A 20,321-nucleotide genomic window follows, 5' to 3' on the forward strand; every position below is an offset into this window, starting at 1 on the left:
AATAACTTGCCAGTAACAAAGGACATTCATATTCTGACTATCTCTGAAACTCACTTAGACAATACATTTGATGATACAGTGGTAGCAATACAAGGTTATAACATTTACAGAAAAGACACAAATGCTAGTGGTGGAGGTGTTGCTGTTTATATTCAGAACCACATTCCTGTCAAGATTAGAGAGGATCTCATGTTAAATACTGTTGATGTAATATGACTACAGGTTCATATGCCTCACCTAAACACCCGTTCTTGTGGGAAGCTGCTACAGACCACCAAGTGTTAACAGTCAGTATCTAGATAACATGTGTGAAATGCTTGATAATGTATGTGATATCAACAGAGAGGTATATTTTCTGGGTGATTTAAATATTGACTGGCTTTCATCAAGCTGCCCACTCAAGAAAAAGCTACAAACTGTAACCAGTGCCTGCAACCTGGTTCAGGTTATCAGTCAACCTACCAGGGTATTTACAAAGAGCACAGGAATTAAATCATCAACATTTATTGACCACATCTTTACTAATGCTGCAGAAATCTGCTGTAAAGCATTATCCAAATCCACAGGATGTAGTGATCATAATATAGTAGCCATATCTAGGAAAGTTCCTAAGGCTGGGCCTAATATAGTGTTTAAGAAGTCATAGAATAAGTTTTATAGTGATTCATATGTTGATGATGTAAAGAATATTTGTGGTGTGTAATGAGGCGCAACCAGACACTGCACTTCACACATTTAGGAAATTGCTTATCCCAGTTACTAACAAGCATGCACCCATTAAGAAAATAACTGAAAACTGTTAAATCCCTGTGGATTGATGAGGAATTTCAAAATTGTATGGTTGAGAGGGATGAGGCAAAAGGAATGGCAAATAAGTCTGGCTGCACAACCGATTGGCAAACATACTGCAAATTGAGAAATGATGTGACTAAAATGAATAAAAAGAAGAAACAATACTATGAAACAAAGATAAATTACATAAAGAAAGCTTTGGAGCACCTTAAATTACATTTTGGGAAAAAAGGCCAACTCTGTGCCATCATTTATTGAATCAGATGGCTCATTCATTACAAAACCGACTGATATTGCCAACTACTTTAATGATTTTTTCATTGGCAAATTAGCAAACTTAGGCATGACATGCCAGCCACAAACACTGACACAAAACATCCAAGTATAGCTGACCAAATTTTGAAAGACAAGAATTGTACTTTAGAGGTGAAAAAAGTATTGTTGTCTATCAACAATGACGAGCCACAGGGATCTGACAATTTGAATGGTGTCACCGCCGTCGATAGAAGTGGACCATGGTGCATTGTGGTGAGCTTAAATTTTATTTTTTATTTAAAATGTCGCCAACAAAACAAGAAACGAAGAAACAACCATGAAGTTTACAGGGCTATAGTGTCACTAACAAAGATAACTACCCACACTGAAAGGAGGGAAAACCAAACAGAATGCCCACCCCACATCACACCTAACCAAATAGAGAAATAAAACGGGTCTCTAAGGTCAGGGCGTGACAGTAACCCCTCCATCCAAAGGTGCGGACTCCGGACGCAAAACCTGAACCTATAAGGGAGGGTCCGGGTGAGCAACTATCCGTGGTGGCGGCTCTGGTGTGGGACGTAGACCCCGCTCCTCCTCTGGCTCACCCCACTTTGGTGGCGCCTCTGGTGTGGGGACCCTCGCAGCGGGCCCCAGACTGGGCGCCGTCGCTGGGGGCCCCGGACTGGGCGCCGTCGCTGGGGGCTCCGAACTGGAGGCCGTCGTTGGAGGCTTCGTGCCATGACTCCTCACTGGAGGCTTCGTGCCATGGATCATCACTGGAGGCTTCGTGCCATGGATCATCACTGGAGGCTTCGTGCCATGGATCATCACTGGAGGCTTCATGCAATGGATGGATCATCACTGGAGGCTTCGTGCCATGGATCATCACTGGAGGCTTTGTGCCATGGATCATCACTGGAAGCTTCATGCCATGGATCATCACTGGAGGCTTCTTGCCATGGATCATCACTGGAGGCTTCGTGCCATGGATCATCACTGGAGGCTTCGTGCCATGGATCATCACTGGAGGCTTTGTGCCATGGATCATCACTGGAAGCTTCATGCCATGGATCATCACTGGAGGCTTCTTGCCATGGATCATCACTGGAGGCTTCGTGCCATGGATCATCACTGGAGGCGTCTTGCCATGGATCATCACTGGAGGCTTCGTGCCATGGATCATTACAGGAGGCTTCTTGCCATGGATCATCACTGGAGGCTTCATGCCATGGATCATCACTTCAGGACTCACCAGGTTCACCAGGCTGGGAAGACATACAGGAGGCCCGGTTCTGGGGGTGGGCACAGGATACAGTAGGCTGTGGAGGCGCACTGGAGGTCTCGAGTGTAGAGCCTGCACAACCAGTCCTGGCTGGATGGTTACTTTAGCCCGGCACGTGCGGGACGCAGGCATAGGACGCACTAGACTGTGCAGATGCACCGGAGACACAGTGCACAGAGCCGGCGCAGGATATCCTGGGCCGTAGAGAAGGTAGCGCACCGGGCTATGAACGCGCACTGGAGACACCGTGCACTCCACTGCATAACACGGTGCCTGACCAGTACGACGCTCGCCACGGTAAGCACGGGGAATTGGCTCAGGTCTCCAACCTGACTCAGCCAGACTCCCCATGTGCCACCCCCAAAAAAATAATGTGGGGGCTGCCTCTCGTGCCTGCTCTGTTGCCGTGACTCCTGGTAGCGAAGTCATTCCTCCCTCGCTACTTCAGCCTGTTTCCATGCCAGGGTCATGTCCCCTGCCATAACCTCCTCCCATGTCCAATATGTCCTCCATTCTCTCTTCTCCCGGGCCCAGGATCCGTGCTCCTCCTGGCCACGCTGGTTGGTCCTTTGGTGGTGGGTAGTTCTGTAACGGCTGTCGAAGGTAGTGGACCAAGGTGCAGCGTGGTGAGCGTACATTTTCCTTTTTATTTAGAATGTTGCCAACAAAACAAGAACCGAAGAAACAACCGTGAAGCTTACAGGGCTATAGTGCCACTAACAAAGATAACTACCCACACTGAAAGGAGGGAAAAAGGGAAACCTAAGTATGATTCCCAATCAGAGATCACGATAGACAGCTATCCCTGATTGAGAACCATACCCGGCCAAAACATAGAAATAAAGAAACATAGAAAACAAAACATAGAATGCCCACCCCACATCACACCCTGACATTACCAAATAGAGAAATAAAACCGCTCTCTAAGGTCAGGGCGTGACAGATGGAAAATTACAGAGGATAATAGCAGACGATATCGCCATTCCTATTTGCCATATCTTAAATGTAAGCCTACTAGAAAGTGTGTGCCCTCAGGCCTGGAGGGAATCAAAAGTCATTCCACTATCTAGGAATATTAAAGCCAAATCTTTACTGGCTCAAATAGCCGATCAATCAGCCTGTTACCAACCTTTAGTAAAGTTTTGGAAAAAATTGTGTTTGACCAGATACAATGCTTTTTTACAGTAAACAAATTGACAACACACTTTCAGCACACTCATATGGAAGGACATTCAACAAGCACAGCACTTACACAAATGACTAAGGATTGAGAGAGAAATTGATGATAAAAAGATTGTGGAGGCTGTTTTTTTAGACTTAAGTGCTGCTTTTGACATTATCGATCGATAGTCTGCTGCTGGAAAAATGTGATATGTGTTACGGCTTTACACCTCCTGCTATATTACGGACAAAGAGTTACCTGTCTAATAGAACACAGAGGGTGTTCTTTTAATGGAAGCTTCTCCAACATAATCCAGGTAGAATCAGGAATTCCCCAGGACAGCTGTCCCTTACTCTTTTCTTTACTAACGACAAGCCACTGGCTTTGAGTAAAGTTAGTGTGTCTATGCATGCGGATGACTCAACACTATTTTTACCTTTATTTAACTAGGCAAGTCAGATAATAACAAATTCTTATTTACAGTGTGTTAACTGCCTTGTTCAGGGGCAGAACAACAGATTTTTACCTTGTTAGCTCAGGGATTCGATCTAGCAACCTTTCGGTTACTGGTCCAACGCTCTAACCACTAAGCTACCTGCTGCCCACTAGGTTACAGGCCGCCCCTATACACATCAGCTACTACAGCGACTGAAACAGAGAGCTGCAGTTAGTTTCAGAATGGGTGTCAAGGAATAAATCAGTTCTAAATATAAAAAAAACTAAAAGCATTGTGATTGGGACAAATCATTCACTAAACCCTAAACCTCAACCAAATGTTGTAATACATAATGTGGAAATTGAGCAACTTGAGGTGACTAAACTGCTTGGAGTAACCCTGGATTGTAAACTGTCATGGTCAACACATATTGATACAACATTAGCTAAGATGGGGAGAAGTCTGTCCATAATGAAGCGCTGCTCTACCTTCTTAACAGCACTATCAACAAGGCAGGTCCTACAGCCTATAGTTTTGTTGCACCTGGACTACCGTTCAGTCGTGTGGTCAGGTGCCACAAAGAGGGGAAAATATTTTGCAATTTGTGTCACGCCCTGACCTCAGAGCTTTTTATGTCTCTATTTTGGTTTGGTCAGGGTGTGATTTGGGTGGGCATTCTATGTTCTTTATTTCTAGGTTTTGTGTTTCTATGTTTTGGCCGGGTATGGTTCTCAATCAGGTACAGCTGTCTATCGTTGTCTCTGATTGGGAATCATACTTAGGCAACCTGTTTTGCCACCTGAGGTTGTGGGATGTTGGTTTTTGTTAGCTCTGTGTAGCCTTCAGAACGTGACGTTCTTTTTGTTTCGTGTTCAGTTGAAATAAAGTATGAACACTTACCACGCTGCACCTTGGTCCACTTCTTCCGACGAGCGTTACAATTTGCTCAGAAGAGGGCAGCACGGCTGGCCCTTGGATGCACACAGAGAGTAAACATTAATAATATGCATGTCAATCTCTCCTGGCTCAAAGTTGAGGAGAGATTGACTTCATCACTACTTGTAGTTGTGAGAGGTAACGACATGTTGAAAGCACCGAGCTGTCTGTTTAAATGACTAGCACACAGCTCAGACACCCATGCATACCCCACAACACATGCCATCAGAGGTCTCTTAACAGTCCCCAAGTCCAGAACAGAATATGGTAGGTGCACAGTACTACGTAGAGCCATGACTGAACATAACCTGTTGTTGAAAAAACATGTGTTATAGCTTTTCAGAGCTATCAATCTAATAGAACTAATATAACTCAAATGGTTTTCTTTAATGGAAGCTTCTCTAATGTCAAACATGTCAAGTGTGGTGTACCGCAGGGCAGCTCTCTAGGCCCTCTCTTTCTATTTTTACCAATGACCTGCTGCTGGCATTAAACAAAGCATGTGTGTCCATGTATGCTAATAATTCAACCATATACCCATCAGCAACCACAGCTAATGATGTCACTGAAATCCTTAACAAAGAGTTGCAGTCTGTTTTGGAATGGGTGGCCAGTAATAAACAGGTTCAGAACATCTCTGAAACTAAGAGCATTGTATTTGGTACAAATCATTCCTTAAGTTCTAGACCTCAGGTGAATCAGATAATGAATGGTGTGGCTGTTGAACAAATTGAGGAGAATAAATTACTTGTCGTTACCTTAGATTATAAACTGTCATGGCCAAAACATATAGATTCAATGGAAGTAAAGATGGGGAGAGGTCTGTCCGTAATAAAGAGAGGTCTGTCCGTAATAAAGCAAGTTCTGTAGAATCTAGTTTAGTCTAATATTTATTATTGTCCAGTTGTGTGGTCCAGTGCTGCAAGGAAAGACCTAATTAAGATGCAGCTGGCCCAGAACAGAGTGGCACATTTTGGCTAAGAGTTGAGGAGAGACTGACTGCATCACTTATTTTTATAAGAAACATTGTGTTGGAAATTCCAAATTGTTTGCATAGTCAACTTACACACAGCTCTGACACACACACATACCCCAAAAGACATGCCACCAGGGGTCTTTTCACAGTCCCCAAATCCAGAACAAATTCAAGAAAGCATACAGTATTATATAGAGCCCTTATTGCACTTCCTTCCATCTCATATTGCTCAAATAAACAGCAAACCTGGTTTCAAAAAACAGATAAAGCAACACCTCACGGCACAACGCCTCTCCCCTATTTGACCTAGATAGTTTGTGTGTATGCATTGATATGTAGGCTACATGTGCCTTTAAAAAAAATGTATGTAGTTCTGTCCTTGAGCTGTTCTTGTCTATTGATGTTCTGTATTATGTCATGTTTCATGTTTTGTGTGGACCCCTGGAAGAGTACCTGCTGCTTTTTGCAACAGCTAATGGGGATCCTAATAAAATACCAAATACCAAATGACTAACTGATGCAAGCAGTAGAATCAGATAAAAACAACTGATACAAATACCTTATGGAACAGCGAGGACTGTGAAGCAACACAAACATAAGCGCAGACGGATACAACCATGATAACATACACACTATACACACACGTACACATGGATTTTGTTTTGCAGATATGTGGTAGTGGAGTAGGGGCCTGAGGGCATACATTTAGTGTGTTGTGAAATCTGTTATGAATGTATTGTAATGTCTGCCTTAATTTTGCCAGACCACAGAAAGAGTAGCTGCTACTGGGGATCCATAATAAATTCAAAATACAAATGTAATGTAGCCTATCAATGGATGGAACAGGATCAAATGGAAAAACTGTTTTTGATCACTCATATTTCTCACTCTTCATCTAAATCTGGCAGGCAAATAAGTCAGTCAAGCCCCCAGTCACCTGCCCAGCTAGCAATGAGGAATCGGCCCAGAAGCGGCCCTCTTCCGGGGGCTGGAACTGATTGAATCGGGACAGAATCGGTTTCCAGAATCGGCCTGATGCAAATGTAAATACATGTATACACAATTACCCGGTTTAGTCATTGTAAATATTAATATAATACATTTTATGCATACAAATTATACGCATCTACCAACAAAAAAAATGTTTTGTCGGAGGAAACACTCTACACCTGGTGATCGTGTCAGCTGCGCCGCTGTGCCACTCCGGAGGCTCCATTCACAAAGTCTTTAATGACTCGTAAAGAATGTCATTGAAATGTTAATTGTATTTTTTGATCACAGAAACAATGAGAAAATATGGAAAAATAAATAAAAATGAAAAGTGAATTATATTAAGCAGCCAGTGTAATCATCTGCCAGAGAGTATCCCCAATCGGCCCGAGACCCAAGTAATACATTTGGGCCAGATAACTGTCACCGGAATCGTCCCGAACTCAATACCTGCATCCTAGCCAAAAGTAATACTGCCTAATACGGCCCAGACTCGGGCCACATGACGTCGGTCAAGTCTGACTCTCAGCGGAGTGCCCCGACTCTCAGCCGGAATCGGCCAAGATCCACTGTGCTAGCTGGGTGAGAACGTGTGTAATGTGTTTCCTGACCACACGCTGGGCACAGATGAACTACAGCCAAGAAGAGCAGTGGTATTGACAGTCAGGGTCGCGACCCATAGTGGGGTTGCGGGGGAACTGTAGTGGGGTAGCCCCCCCAAAATAGCAATAAAAATCATTATTAAATTACCAGTACAGATTATTGTATGGGACAACACACAACGTTTTTGAAACAGATCATTTGACAAATAAAAATGTATTGAGTAAATGTATATATTGGTTTCTTTTCATTGTGGTTATTTGTTCATGTAAAAATCCAAATTTTACGATTTTATGGTTGTGTCATTAGATTTGGGGAAGGGTGGGGTCAGCATGAAATTCTTGGGGGGGAAATGGGGTCGCCAGAAGTTCTGGAGGAAAAAATGGGGTCCTCGCTGAAAAAGTTTGAATACCACTGGCTATCCCATATGAACACGCGCACGCAAACGGCACACACGCTCGTGTGCACTCAATGATTTGATGGGCTCCCAGAGGTCTGAGATGAACCTACATTCTTACTCTTAAGACATTATTTAGAAATGGCATTCTCAGAAGATATGTGAACCTGTTTGTTAATCTAAGAACATATACAGTAAGTATGAGTCAAATAATCCCAGATGATCCCATGAGCTGCCATGATTCGCAGAAGCTAACATATTTGTTTAAACAGCTGACCTTTCAAGCTATTGACTCAATCCGTAAATCAATGATGTTTAAATAAAAGGTTTGTATTTAATTCACATATGCTATATGAAATACTTTTCACGCAATGTCCGACTGCTCTGCCAATTTAGGATCAATTGTTGCCATATGCACTTGTAGGACTGTCGCGTAATTATCAGCTACTGGCCACTGTCCAAGGTACTGAAATCATAATGGGTTGAAATCCTGCAGCAAGCGTTGGGACTGCTAAATGTGTCAATTTGAGCCTTCAGTAGTGGTCTCTAGATCATCACAAACTATAAATTCCTAGTCATCAGTTCCACGTTGATGTCAATATGTAAACATAGGCACTCGCTCTGGACAGTTAAACCATGCGCATAAATATATGTATTTACTCAAGTAGTTTTGGGATGAGCTGTGCGTTTGGTGACGTTTCATTAGTTAATCCAGCCCGCTGCATAGCTGCTGGCACTTTAAGAACCTTCACCCCCCCCCCCCCCCCCCCCCACACACACCCTTAAGTATTTTTAGCTGAGCCATTCACTTCGTTTGTTGTAGGCAACCGTACAGACAGTTGTGTAGGCCTGCCGTTTGGTCTCACTTAATCGTTTTAATAAATTACATCGAATCCTTTACTGCTGATTCGCTATATTGCTGATTCCTTAGGAAATATTGTTGGAATAAACATTGGTTGTCTGGGATTCTGCTGGCGGATGCTGTAAATCACAAGAGCCCCTGAGCTGCTTGCCTCATCCGTGATGTCCATGATGAAACGCAATGCTGCACTGGGTTTCTGAGACAAACCGCAGTGCCTTCTAGGATGAAATGAATGAACCCCAAATATATTTAGAAATAAAATAGACAGTCAAAGAGCGCGGACGGTCCACAGTAAGGCTGTGGTTCTACGTCTTCTCTCGACCGGATAGGTTCCTGTGTTCTTTTGTATTGTGGATAACAATAAACCTTCAAGACGGACGGGGTGGTAGAGCATCGAGGGAAAAATCGGGGCAATATGAGAGAGCGGGACTTTATGCCCAACACGGAGAGGGGCAAACCTGCCACCTATACGGGGGACAAAAAGGCTAAGATGGCTGCGAAGACGAACAAAAAGTGGGTGAGACTAGCCACTGTCTTCGCATATGTATTGTCTGTGTCCTTAGCAGCCATCATTCTAGCCATTTACTACAGCTTGATATGGAAGCCAACGAGCGCATCCTCTCCAGCGGGAAAGCCGGTGGTGCCAGAGGAGGTCACAGCCTCCTCTAACATCTCAACAAACAGCTCCACAAACATCAACGTCTTAGACACTAACTCTACACAGACAGAGCTTTTATCTGTCAATGACACCAGGTTAAGCGCAAAGCCTCAGACCAAGGCATTTAACTGGGAGGGCAGAAGCAAGAGCCCGGCCATCATCTCCGACGGTATTTCATCAGAAAGTGCTCACTCGCAACCGAAACGGCTCTACGAGTCTACTCAAAGACACACAGCCGCACAAACTGCGGATAGACCAAACACTGTGGGGAGAGACAGTCAACCGTCTCAGCTCACTGGGGACAATCGGGGTCCGTTGCGCACTGGAGCACACAACCCCATGCATGAGAGAGGGGAGAAGGATGCGGACCGACCAGCTACTGGCAGTGCGGATCAAGCAGCTGCAGATGCTGCTCCTTAAACCTCAAAGGCTCAGCTGCGCACCTCCGCCACGAGCCAACAGGGATTGCACAAAGGAGACTGGCCAGGCCTTTAAACAGTGATCTAACCAGTGTTTGACAGACTTATGCTGCGGTCGGATACAATTGCCTGCAGACAGGCGTCTTCGTGGAACAGATGTCGAAGAACAGGGGATGCTGCGAGAATTGCACAGGCTTCATGCACGTATTTTATTGATATGTGATATACCAATAATCTGAATGAGTATGACTGACAATTATAGACAAACTGCTTCAAAGGAATATTGTTTTTCCCTAAAACACTATGCGTTTTCTGTTAGGCTACTTTAGGCTATGCATTAATTGATGTAGGCCTACGTCATCTTTCCTTTGGACATTTCCACCAAGGTCATTTATTTATATCCATATTATGGACAAGGACAAGACATACACCTGTATTTAAAGCTAGAATCCTTACTTGAAACAATAACAAAGCGGCATCCCACCTCTGTTTTGGTAAAACGCTAAGGGATGGGCCTGGAGAAATGTAACTATTCTCAAAGTTATAGACAGAGGCATGGGTGCAAGGACTGGCCATTCATTATATTTAAAAAAAATCTAGTTTAACCATGTTTTGAGGCTATACAGTGTTTGTTACTATTTACATTGTTTACAAACATTGGGGTAAAACAAGCTTATATGTTGGGTTCTGATGGGGTACGACAGTTGAACTCTAAGCTCCTGAGGCATTTAGAAGTTCAGTTCTTCGAGAATCAATGGTTATATATCCTTAATAAGTCAAACAATTTAGCACCTAACGATTCTAGCTTTATTAACTGGTACAGGAGATATGCCTGTGGTTTGTAGGATATGTAAATTACGCATAAACTATGGGCCTCCAATTTTATTCAATAGCATAGCCATTTATTATTGCCATTGATTGGCCGAGCTATTGAACAACAGGAATGCATTTAAAAAGCATTGTGTCCTCTATATTTCCTTTCACGGATACATCTGGATTCCTGGTATATAGGAATCTGTATTATTGAGTTAAGCTCAGGTATATGTGCATATAACCATGTAAATGTATTGTGTATTTGGTCATGTATATAGGGCAGATAGTGTACATCCTTTGGCCTTGATCTAACTTCTAGTCTAATTAGATACTTTTTATTGAGACTATGTCACTTAGGTCTAAATCACAAGGAAAATAAACGTCCTATAAAATGTTTCTTCGATTAGATGTTGTTGTTTTTTTACATGCAACGCAGATGCAAAGCAACTTAATAATAACCCATTTAACATTAAACATTCTATTATTTTGAGTGATCTGAAATCGTACATGGAAAATAATGTCAAGTGTTGATGTTTTGGAGTTTGATAGAAGCTGTTTTCAAATCGCCTAGTCTAATTATCCTCTGGTAAAATATGATACATTCGATTATCAGGTATATTATATCTCTATCCAGTCTACGGGATTATTGTTGACATAGTTCACTCTTTATCAGCTACCCAGTTGAACAGAGAAGCAGTAATATTCCGGCCAATTATTAGTCCGACAGCTCAAAGGACAGTCAGTTTACTGTCAATGTCTTCATGTGAGCCTGTCATTAAATCTGAGTTTTGCAGCAGGCATGCCACAGTACGTGAACAGAGGTATAAAAATACAAAATAATGGCCCATTGTTTATCAGTCTGCCACATCTTATAGTCAGATCTCTCTCTCTCTCCTTCCTGCTTCTGACTCACTTCTGGTGAACTCTGGAGAGGGGAAAAACAACAAGCCTGTATGTATCTACTTGAACTGAACACACTGAACGGCATGTGAGGGAGGTGTATCGATTGAGCGCTCGGTAGTTACGGTGCAGAAAGGAAGAAGGAATGCATTACACAATACTGGCCGGTACTATTTCCAGCTACCGCTCTTTGAAAGGCTTCTTTTTTTCACTGAGTGGTGGAGAGGTTTTGTTGCTGGTGGCGAGCATCACAGTGAAATGTAAGCCTCAGTTGAGTAGTGCTGCACTGCAACCCTGTCATGACGACACCTATTGTAAAAGAGCAGGCAGTATCAGGGTACTTTGAACAGAATTGTGCACAGAACACACTGGATATCCCTACAGTAGTTTCCCTATAGGCCCTACAATATGTCCGTGACAAGGACGGGGAGGGGCTAGTTAACTTTTGACCTCCCAGTCACCCGGGAGAATGTTTACAGGATGGAGTACTCCGTAGGAGATGGCGGTTGCTGCAACAAAGATCCTATTAAATGACAAATTCTTTGGTTGCTGCTCTTTCATCACTGCTCTGTTTTTCCTGACCATGTGACCTGGCCCTAGTCATCACCACACCTCTCAAAAAAAATCACACCTGAGTCAGACAATCTAGCAGAATATAAAAGCTGTCCTGTTGTCCTCTTTTTTAAGGTATGTGTTAAAAAAACAATGTTTTTCTCAATCTTACAGCTGCAGCACGATTAGATGTTACAGTATATTGAGCTCAGTCACAGCTACCACTACCGGGGCAATGCAATGCTGAGCAGGAAACGTCTTGGGTCCCGGGGTGTTGAGAGTTACCATTGGTTGTTAGGCTACACAGCTTAATGCCAGCTATAGAGGATGAATTACTGTTGATACTGATGACAGTGTTTGTTATCAGAGCAATAGCACAGCCTAACTTTGGATTTCGCAGAACTTCTTCTGTTTATCAGTCTCAGCATGTACTGCAGTGACACCAAGCATTATTTCAATGTGCCAAAATGCCACCCAGGAGAAACCTTTAAAACAAAGGCATTTTAGAACCGCATTGTCTGAACAAGACACTATCACAATACTTGTGAATAATTAATGAGGGTTTGCAACACAGGAGAGCAATATAAAGCAAGATCATAATAGGCTCTTCAATTAACGTCAGGGAAGAATTATGGGCCCGTGCATTATTACTCAAACTATTGATAGACCCATGGTGTAGCAGTCACTCTAACGTAAGATAACATATGGTGCAGTGCAAGAGGTTTATACAGTGTCCCAAACCATGCTGGGATTTATTTGACCCTAAGAAAAATAGCTACTGTGTAAATGTAAGTTCAACTGAATTAAGCCCTCTGTTCTCAGGGCCCTTTTACCATGAAGGTGTGCATGATTTCACCATGACAACATGGGGCACAGGTGCAGAGTCATGACATAATGCAATAAGCAGATGGTGACCTAAATGCTGAGTTCTCACCCTATGCTTTGCAGAACCAGGCTGTCTATTGAACATCTCAAACGACACCTGCCAAGACCCTATGCTGCTTTTTCAAAAGAAAATGCATTATAGGGAACAACGGAAGTGCTGGTCTCCAGCCAGTTTAGCTGCGGTTCCCAATAGGAAAGATTCATCTTGGCTCATCCATATTCTGTTCAGAACAACAGTGGACAGGGAAAAAAAATGTTTGTTACTGACACCCACCATTTTGTGTTACATAGAAGGCTACTGGGGGCTGCCTGGACCTTCAGATTGACTGACCTCTTTAACCCGTGGAATCGGTACGACTTCAGTGAGAGCAATAGATCTATTTCATACAACACATCACAGTAACAATCCATATAGTGGTCTGCCAGGCTGTCTGCTGGAGCTGTTTTATGACACCAACAGTGGAGACATGACCCCATGGTTAAAATCAATAAGGCAAGCTGTACATTGACAGCCTTGTTTGCGAGGTGTGAGGAAAAGAAGAGCAGAACACGCTCAGATAACTCCAGCTGCTGAGGCGTGGTTGGTTGGTACAGCCTGGGCCATATAGAGGCAGAGGGATGACACACACGCTCAGTTGGGGAAGAGACCTGCCAAAGACCACCTGTCCAAACGCAGCCATATATGTAAAATGTCATGGCGCCTCAGAGACACTCTCACGCACTTGAGAGAAAGAGGGTTGCATATCCAGAGCGTAGCATTAGGAGCTTACTTTCCTCACCCCGACACTGAGGGCTGCAAGCGTCTCTGAGCCTGGTTCCGATAAGGAATTGGCTTTGACAGAGCATGTCTGAAGGAGACACCTTGTGAGGCTTTAATACCAGCCCCGGGTGAGAATGCAGGAGTCAGGACTGAAACATGTGAATGCCCTTGGTGACAGGCTTGGTTTCCCGCTCAGAGCCTTTCTGCCTCCAAACGTTACAGTGCTTTAGACTTACAGCTGAGCTGCTGTCACCTCCTTTATGACAGAATACCTTCTGCATTTCAAATCTTATCCCACTGTGTATGAATACTGGTGACATAATCCCACAGCCCTCTTCAATTTCCAGAGCTACCTGTACTCCCACTGTTAAAGCATTGAGTTGCATCACACCCCTCAACATCTATTAGTCACCACTGGGAGAACTGGGGAGGGAGATCATGCTAAATGTAATCAAACTGCAGATGAATAGTTACATCTGGTGGTTCAGTGAGATAAACAAAATGTAAGTAATGTAATGAAAGCCTAGAGACTGTTCCCCCATGGCCATGAAATGAGAACCAGATGTGTTTTAAAAAGGGACAGAGGAGAGCCTATTACTACCTGCAAGAAAACAACAGGCAATGAAACATGAATGTAAGGGCTGATGCAGACTCAACTGAAAAACAAGGAGCAACAAAGCACTATGCCGAGGTCACAGGACCCAGGGGTTTAATGGTAGAAGGTGGCCCTAGAGAACGCCTGTGGAGAAGGTAATTAAAAGAGTAACACCTTGGAGGATTCTCACCCGAGGAGATGGAGGGAATGGTCTCCAACACAACAGTCCCATGGAGAGCTCATTTGAAATTAATCAAAAATGACTCCCACATGGAGGCAGCTTAACACAGGCAACACCATACTGTCACAGTCTCCCATTCTGAAACACCATACTGTCACAGTCTCCCATTCTGAAACACCATACTGTCACAGTCTCCCATGCTGAAACACCATACTGTCACAGTCTCCCATTCTGAAACACCATACTGTCACAGTCTCCCATTCTGAAACACCATACTGTCACAGTCTCCCATTCTGAAACACCATACTGTCACAGTCTCCCATTCTGAAACACCATACTGTCACAGTCTCCCATTCTGAAACACCATACTGTCACAGTCTCCCATTCTGAAACACCATACTGTCACAGTCTCCCATTCTGAAACACCATACTGTCACAGTCTCCCATTCTGAAACACCATACTGTCACAGTCTCCCATGCTGAAACACCATACTGTCACAGTCTCCCATTCTGAAACACCATACTGTCACAGTCTCCCATTCTGAAACACCATTTGTTTTTTACTGTAAGTTCAGTCAAATGTAATCAAAATAAAGGGTATGCATGTGCTGCTATCGTGTCATATTACATTATTCAATCTCTTATGGGACACAGAATCATCATTTTTCTAAAGTTGGCATGCTATCAGTGGTGGTTAAGTATTTTACATAGATACATATTAGCAGCCAACTTTCCCATGCATGTATGTGAATCATCAGAAACCTCTCTTGGGAAATGTACTGGTGTTGCTTATCAGTGCTCAAAATGAATATAAGAAGTGAATTAGATGTGTATATAAAAACATGACATATTGTAGTGTACACTGAGTATACCAAACATTAGGAACACCTTCCTAATGTTGAGTTGCACCCCTTAGAAAGCATTCCACATGGATGCAGGCCCATGTTGACTCCAATTCTTCCCACAGTTGTGTCAAGATGGCTGGATGTCCTTTGGCTGGTGGACCATTCTTGAGACACACGGGAAACTGTTGAGTGTGAAAAACTCAGCAGCGATGCAGTTCTTGACACAAACCAATGCGCCTGGCACCGACTATCATACCCCCGTTTAAAGGCACTTAAATATGTTCTTGCCCATTTCACCCACAATGGCACACATACACTATCAATGTCTCAATTGTCCCAAGGCTTAAAAAAAATCGTTCTTTAACCTGTCTGCTATCCTTTCATCTACAATGATTGAAGTGGATTTAACAAGTGACATCAATAAGGGATCATAGCTTTCACCAGGACAGTCTATGTCATGGAAAGGGAAGGTTTTCTTAATGTTTTGTATATTACATAGGAAAAATACTTTTCACATTCACTCTGTTTTCATGATGTTTCTATAGGTCAGGGTTAGGGGACAAGAGATCATCTTTTTTGTGCAGTCAGTTGTGCACCTCTGTGTAAAGCATGACAGAAACAGAAAGACAGAATCTGAAACAGGGGGTACTTTTTTTAATTGTGCTGTATGCTAACTTACAACTGTTTGACAATCATAGAATTTGCACTCAGGTTAATACAAACAAAGAAGACATTTTGACTGTAAAAAACTCAATGGACACACATTTTTTTGAATTATTCAAACATCCTGTGTGAGTCCATGGAGCACAGGGCTCACAGTGATGCACATTAATGTTGAAAGGAGCAGTAATATGGCAGACAATCATTTCTAAAATGTTCAAGTGTCATTAGGCAAGGCTTGGTGATGACGTAAATGTCAAGCAATAAATAGACTTACCAAACAAACAAACAGTAACCCTTATCTAAAATCGAACAGGCACTGAACAGGAGAAGTACGTTTTGCACTACAGTCACATGGTTGAAGTCAATTCCACTACTTCGCACAAAAAAACTCTCCCTTTCCCAGGATCAATTCGTTCACTTCTGTTTTCTCCCAACAAAATTCCATTCTGTTAGCTTTCAATTTCACTCTTTATTTTTCACCTCCACAGCTCCTTTTAATAACAATCGAAAGAACCTCAACTTGCTCCTGTAAATTGTCACTTGGTTATGGCAATGTGCTTTTAATACCATGTTCCCCAACATGTGCTGTACACTGAATTGCATAAAGATGTACTCTAAAATGAAGAATGAAAGTGTTTCATTAACACACTTACTATTTATTACATGGTAAGGCGCTCAGTCATATTTTGTTGTCAGTCTATCAAAGTATGATAAAACAACAAAGGCAACTTAATGACCCTTTCCCTACTTTAAATAAAGCACTCCATCCGCTAATGTCGTCAAGTAAGAGTTTACACTCCAGCAAATAGTACTTCACAATCCAATTGAGAGAAATAAATAAAATCAACATGGACCGTTCGTTAATACCACATCACTCAAAACTAAACGTGAAATAGTTCCTACATTTAAAAAAAAAGAAAAACAATGCAACAATTAACAACCATCATCGAATGAGGAACCTTCTAGCATTTTAGCTATATTTTTAACTTTTCTGCCAATATGATTTTTATTTGAAAATAGCAGAAAATGTATACTGAACTTTATATTACATAGTAATCCCACACTTAAATAATGCACTTGAATGGACTTTTACTTAATGTAACTGGTTTCACCAAACCAAGCCGTAAACTACTGTATGAATGAATGAGCGATCATATCAACAGATAAGTGCAATGGTTGAACGTTCTACTTAACTGATCATAAGAAAAGTTACATACAGCGCCATGAAAAGTATTTGCCCCCTTTTTAATGTTCTCTACTTTTGTACATTTTTGATACTGAATGTTATCAGATCTTCAACCAAAACCTAATATTAGATAAATGGAACCTGAGTGAACAAATAACACAACAATTACATACTCATTTTATTTATTTTATAAACAAAGTTATGCAACACCCAATGCCCCTGTCTGAAAAAGTAATTGCCCCCTTATAGTCAATAACTGGTTGTGCCACCTTTAGCTGCAATGACTCCAACCAAACGTTTCCTGTAGTTGATCAGTCTCTCACGTCGCTGTGAAGGAATTTTGGCACACTCAATGCAAAACTGCTGTAACTCAGTGTGCAAAAAGTTATACTTTTGAATAATCTGTCCATAGAACATACTTCCAAAAGTCTTGATTGTCATCCAGGTGTTTTCAGGTGCTTTTTGGCAAACTTGAGTAAACTTTTTGGATGACATGGGTCCCATTATATCTGGTGAAAACCAAACACTGCATTCCACAGTAAGAACCTCATACCAACGGTCAAGCATGGTGGTGGTAGTGTGATGGTTTGAGGATGCTTTGCTGCCTCAGGACCTGCACGAATTGCCTTAATAGAAGGAACCATGAATTCTGCTCTGTATCAGAATATTCCACAGGAGAATGTCAGGCCAGCCGTCTGTGAGCTGAAGCTGAAGCGCAGCTGGGTCATGCAGCAAAACAATGATCCAAAACACACAATCAAGTTGACATGAAATTGGCTAGAAAGCAACACATTTGTAGTTCTGGAATGGCCTAGTTAAAGTCCAGACCTAATCCCAATTTGAGATGTTGTGGCAGGACTTGAAACAAGCAGTTGATGCTTAAAAACCCACAAATGTCACGGAGTTAAAGCAGTTCTGCATGCAAGACTGGGACAAAATTCCTCCACAGTGACGTGAGAGACTGATCAACTACAGGAAGCGTTTGGTTGGAGTCATTGCAGCTAAAGGTGGCACAACCAGTTATTGAGTATAAGGGGGCAATTATTTTTTCATACAGGGGCATTGGGTGTTGCATAACTTTGTTAATTAAATAAATAAGATAAGTATATACTGCATATTTTTTGTGATTTGTAAACGCAGGTTCCCTTTAATATTAGGTTTTGGTTGAAGATCTGATAAATTCAGACACAAAAATATGTGCAGCTCATTGCAACTAAAGGTGGCACAACCAGTTACTGAGTACAAGGGGACAAATACTTTTTTCACAGCACTATAAATACAGCCAGTGTACAGTATAACTATAAGCATATAATGCTAACTATATTTCATCATTCAAATTAGGCCTACTGCTAAGGCAAAGATTGACACAACAACACCAGGTAATTTGATTGACAATCACTTACGGCAGTGAAGTTTAAACGCAGGGCCTGTTCAGGTCATGTAGGTTAGTCATCCATTGGAACTGAACTAATACAAGCATTAGGACTGGTATCTTGAAATAATACTTCAAATGTAAACAAAGACAGCCATTCAAATAGCACACTTACCTAATGTATGACGTGTCAATACTCATACCTCAAAGAATAAAGTGCTTGTAAGTATTTTCAAGCAGACAAAATTCTCAAAATGACTTACTTTGAACATTTATCGTTTCCTTTTCCCACTGTGAGCAACTAGCATCATTTCAAATGAAAGAACATTGTGGATGCTAGTCTCACCTTGACCAACTAGGCACAGGACATCTTCAAAGAACTATTGGAAGCAAATGTGCTATTAAAGTGGAACTGACAGCATTTTCTGACTAAAATATGGTTATTTTCCTACTTTCACACTTTCATAGAATGTTTGGAAATGATGTAGAGCAAGTCATTTGTGAAAATTCTATAGCAATATATAGTGGGGAAAGCGGCCCTGCATTTGTACAATAGACACCGCAGTAAATAAAACCTCATTAAAAAAAAGGGTCAGTCCTGTCCTAAACCGGATTCTACACAGACCAGACTCTACACAGTAGGCATATATGCAAATAAGCCATTTGCCACATGGGCCTGCCATCTTTCACTTTGAACTGGACTGTGTTTACAGGCAGTAGCAACAGCGTGACTTTAAACCATTAGCCAAAAAAATACACCTGAAAATGGATTTCTGCAAATATGCAAACACCACGGGAGTCGTCTTACATTTGGGAAATGTACAGTCCTATTGATCAAACAACCAAGAACAGGTAGATTATCCCTCCCTAAAATCAACAACTAATGTTAGCCATAGCTAGATTATTTCAAAGAATAGATAAACCCTCTCAAACTTTTTCAGCTTGTAGTTTGCCCTCAAAATTGCACTGAAACGATGGAGAATAAGTAGCCTGCTAACCTTTCTGCAGCTTGCCTGCCAATGCATGCTTGTCCCAACCTACGTTTTGACAACTGAATGGGAACTGCCTGCCCGCCCATTTGATTGATGCCAAATGCATTTGATTGACAACTAAAGAGATCTGCATGCTAACTGTGTAACGGTCGTTCAAGTTCAGCTAGCTAGCCAAGCGATTCACGTCTCCTGCTAACTAACCAAATTCATCTCTAGCTGTTGCAAACGAAAAACGATATGAGGGGAAACTCATCCAATGACATGACATCCTCCCAGCAGCTAGCTCATTTGGCTCAGTGTTTTTAGTTAGCTAAATAAATAGTTACATAAATAGATACGCTAGCCTATTAGCCATGTTATGGCTGACTTGTGATCATTGCCCTTACTAGTTTGATTGTAGTGATGGGTCGTTAACTTTTTGGTGAATATCGGGAACCGAATTGCATTGAGACGTTTGGCTTCCTGATTTGCATACTGCTACTATACCAAAACTATGCATACATTCAGGCCCACACTCATTTTTTGCAGTGCTTAAACCAATATTAATCTAATAAATTTGGCCAGGTAAAAATATATTTGAATCCGAATTTCCCGATCTGATATAATGGTAGCCTACTTTTTGGGCTTGACATTGGGAGATTGGTTCTAAAAATCATGGTTCAAAGTCCGTTTTTAAGCAGTTGGAACAAAGAGCTGTTTCAGAGCCAAATTAGCCAGCTCTTTGTGAACGGAGCCAAATTAGCCAACTCACAGAAAATACTCTGAATGTCCATCACTATTGTATTGACATTCCGAGCCTAAACTATATA

The 20,321-nt window shown here is 42.1% G+C and overlaps 1 protein-coding gene across 1 annotated transcript; it reads left to right on the plus strand.

Moving 5' to 3' along the window:
• The first annotated feature begins 8,607 nt into the window (after positions 1-8,607).
• On the plus strand, positions 8,608-10,505 carry LOC109903172 (uncharacterized). Its single transcript, XM_020499817.2, has one exon. The coding sequence runs from the start codon at positions 9,107-9,109 to the stop codon at positions 9,767-9,769; it is 663 nt and encodes a 220-aa protein (XP_020355406.1). The 5' UTR covers positions 8,608-9,106; the 3' UTR covers positions 9,770-10,505.
• The last annotated feature ends 9,816 nt before the right edge of the window (positions 10,506-20,321 follow it).

The sequence above is a fragment of the Oncorhynchus kisutch genome, linkage group LG14, assembly GCF_002021735.2.
Source record: "Oncorhynchus kisutch isolate 150728-3 linkage group LG14, Okis_V2, whole genome shotgun sequence".
Classification (NCBI taxonomy): Eukaryota; Metazoa; Chordata; class Actinopteri; order Salmoniformes; family Salmonidae; genus Oncorhynchus; species Oncorhynchus kisutch.

Bases quoted from the DNA above. Each gene is read 5' to 3' on its own strand.
- LOC109903172 (XM_020499817.2), top strand. From the start codon at position 9,107: ATGAGAGAGCGGGACTTTATGCCCAACACGGAGAGGGGCAAACCTGCC.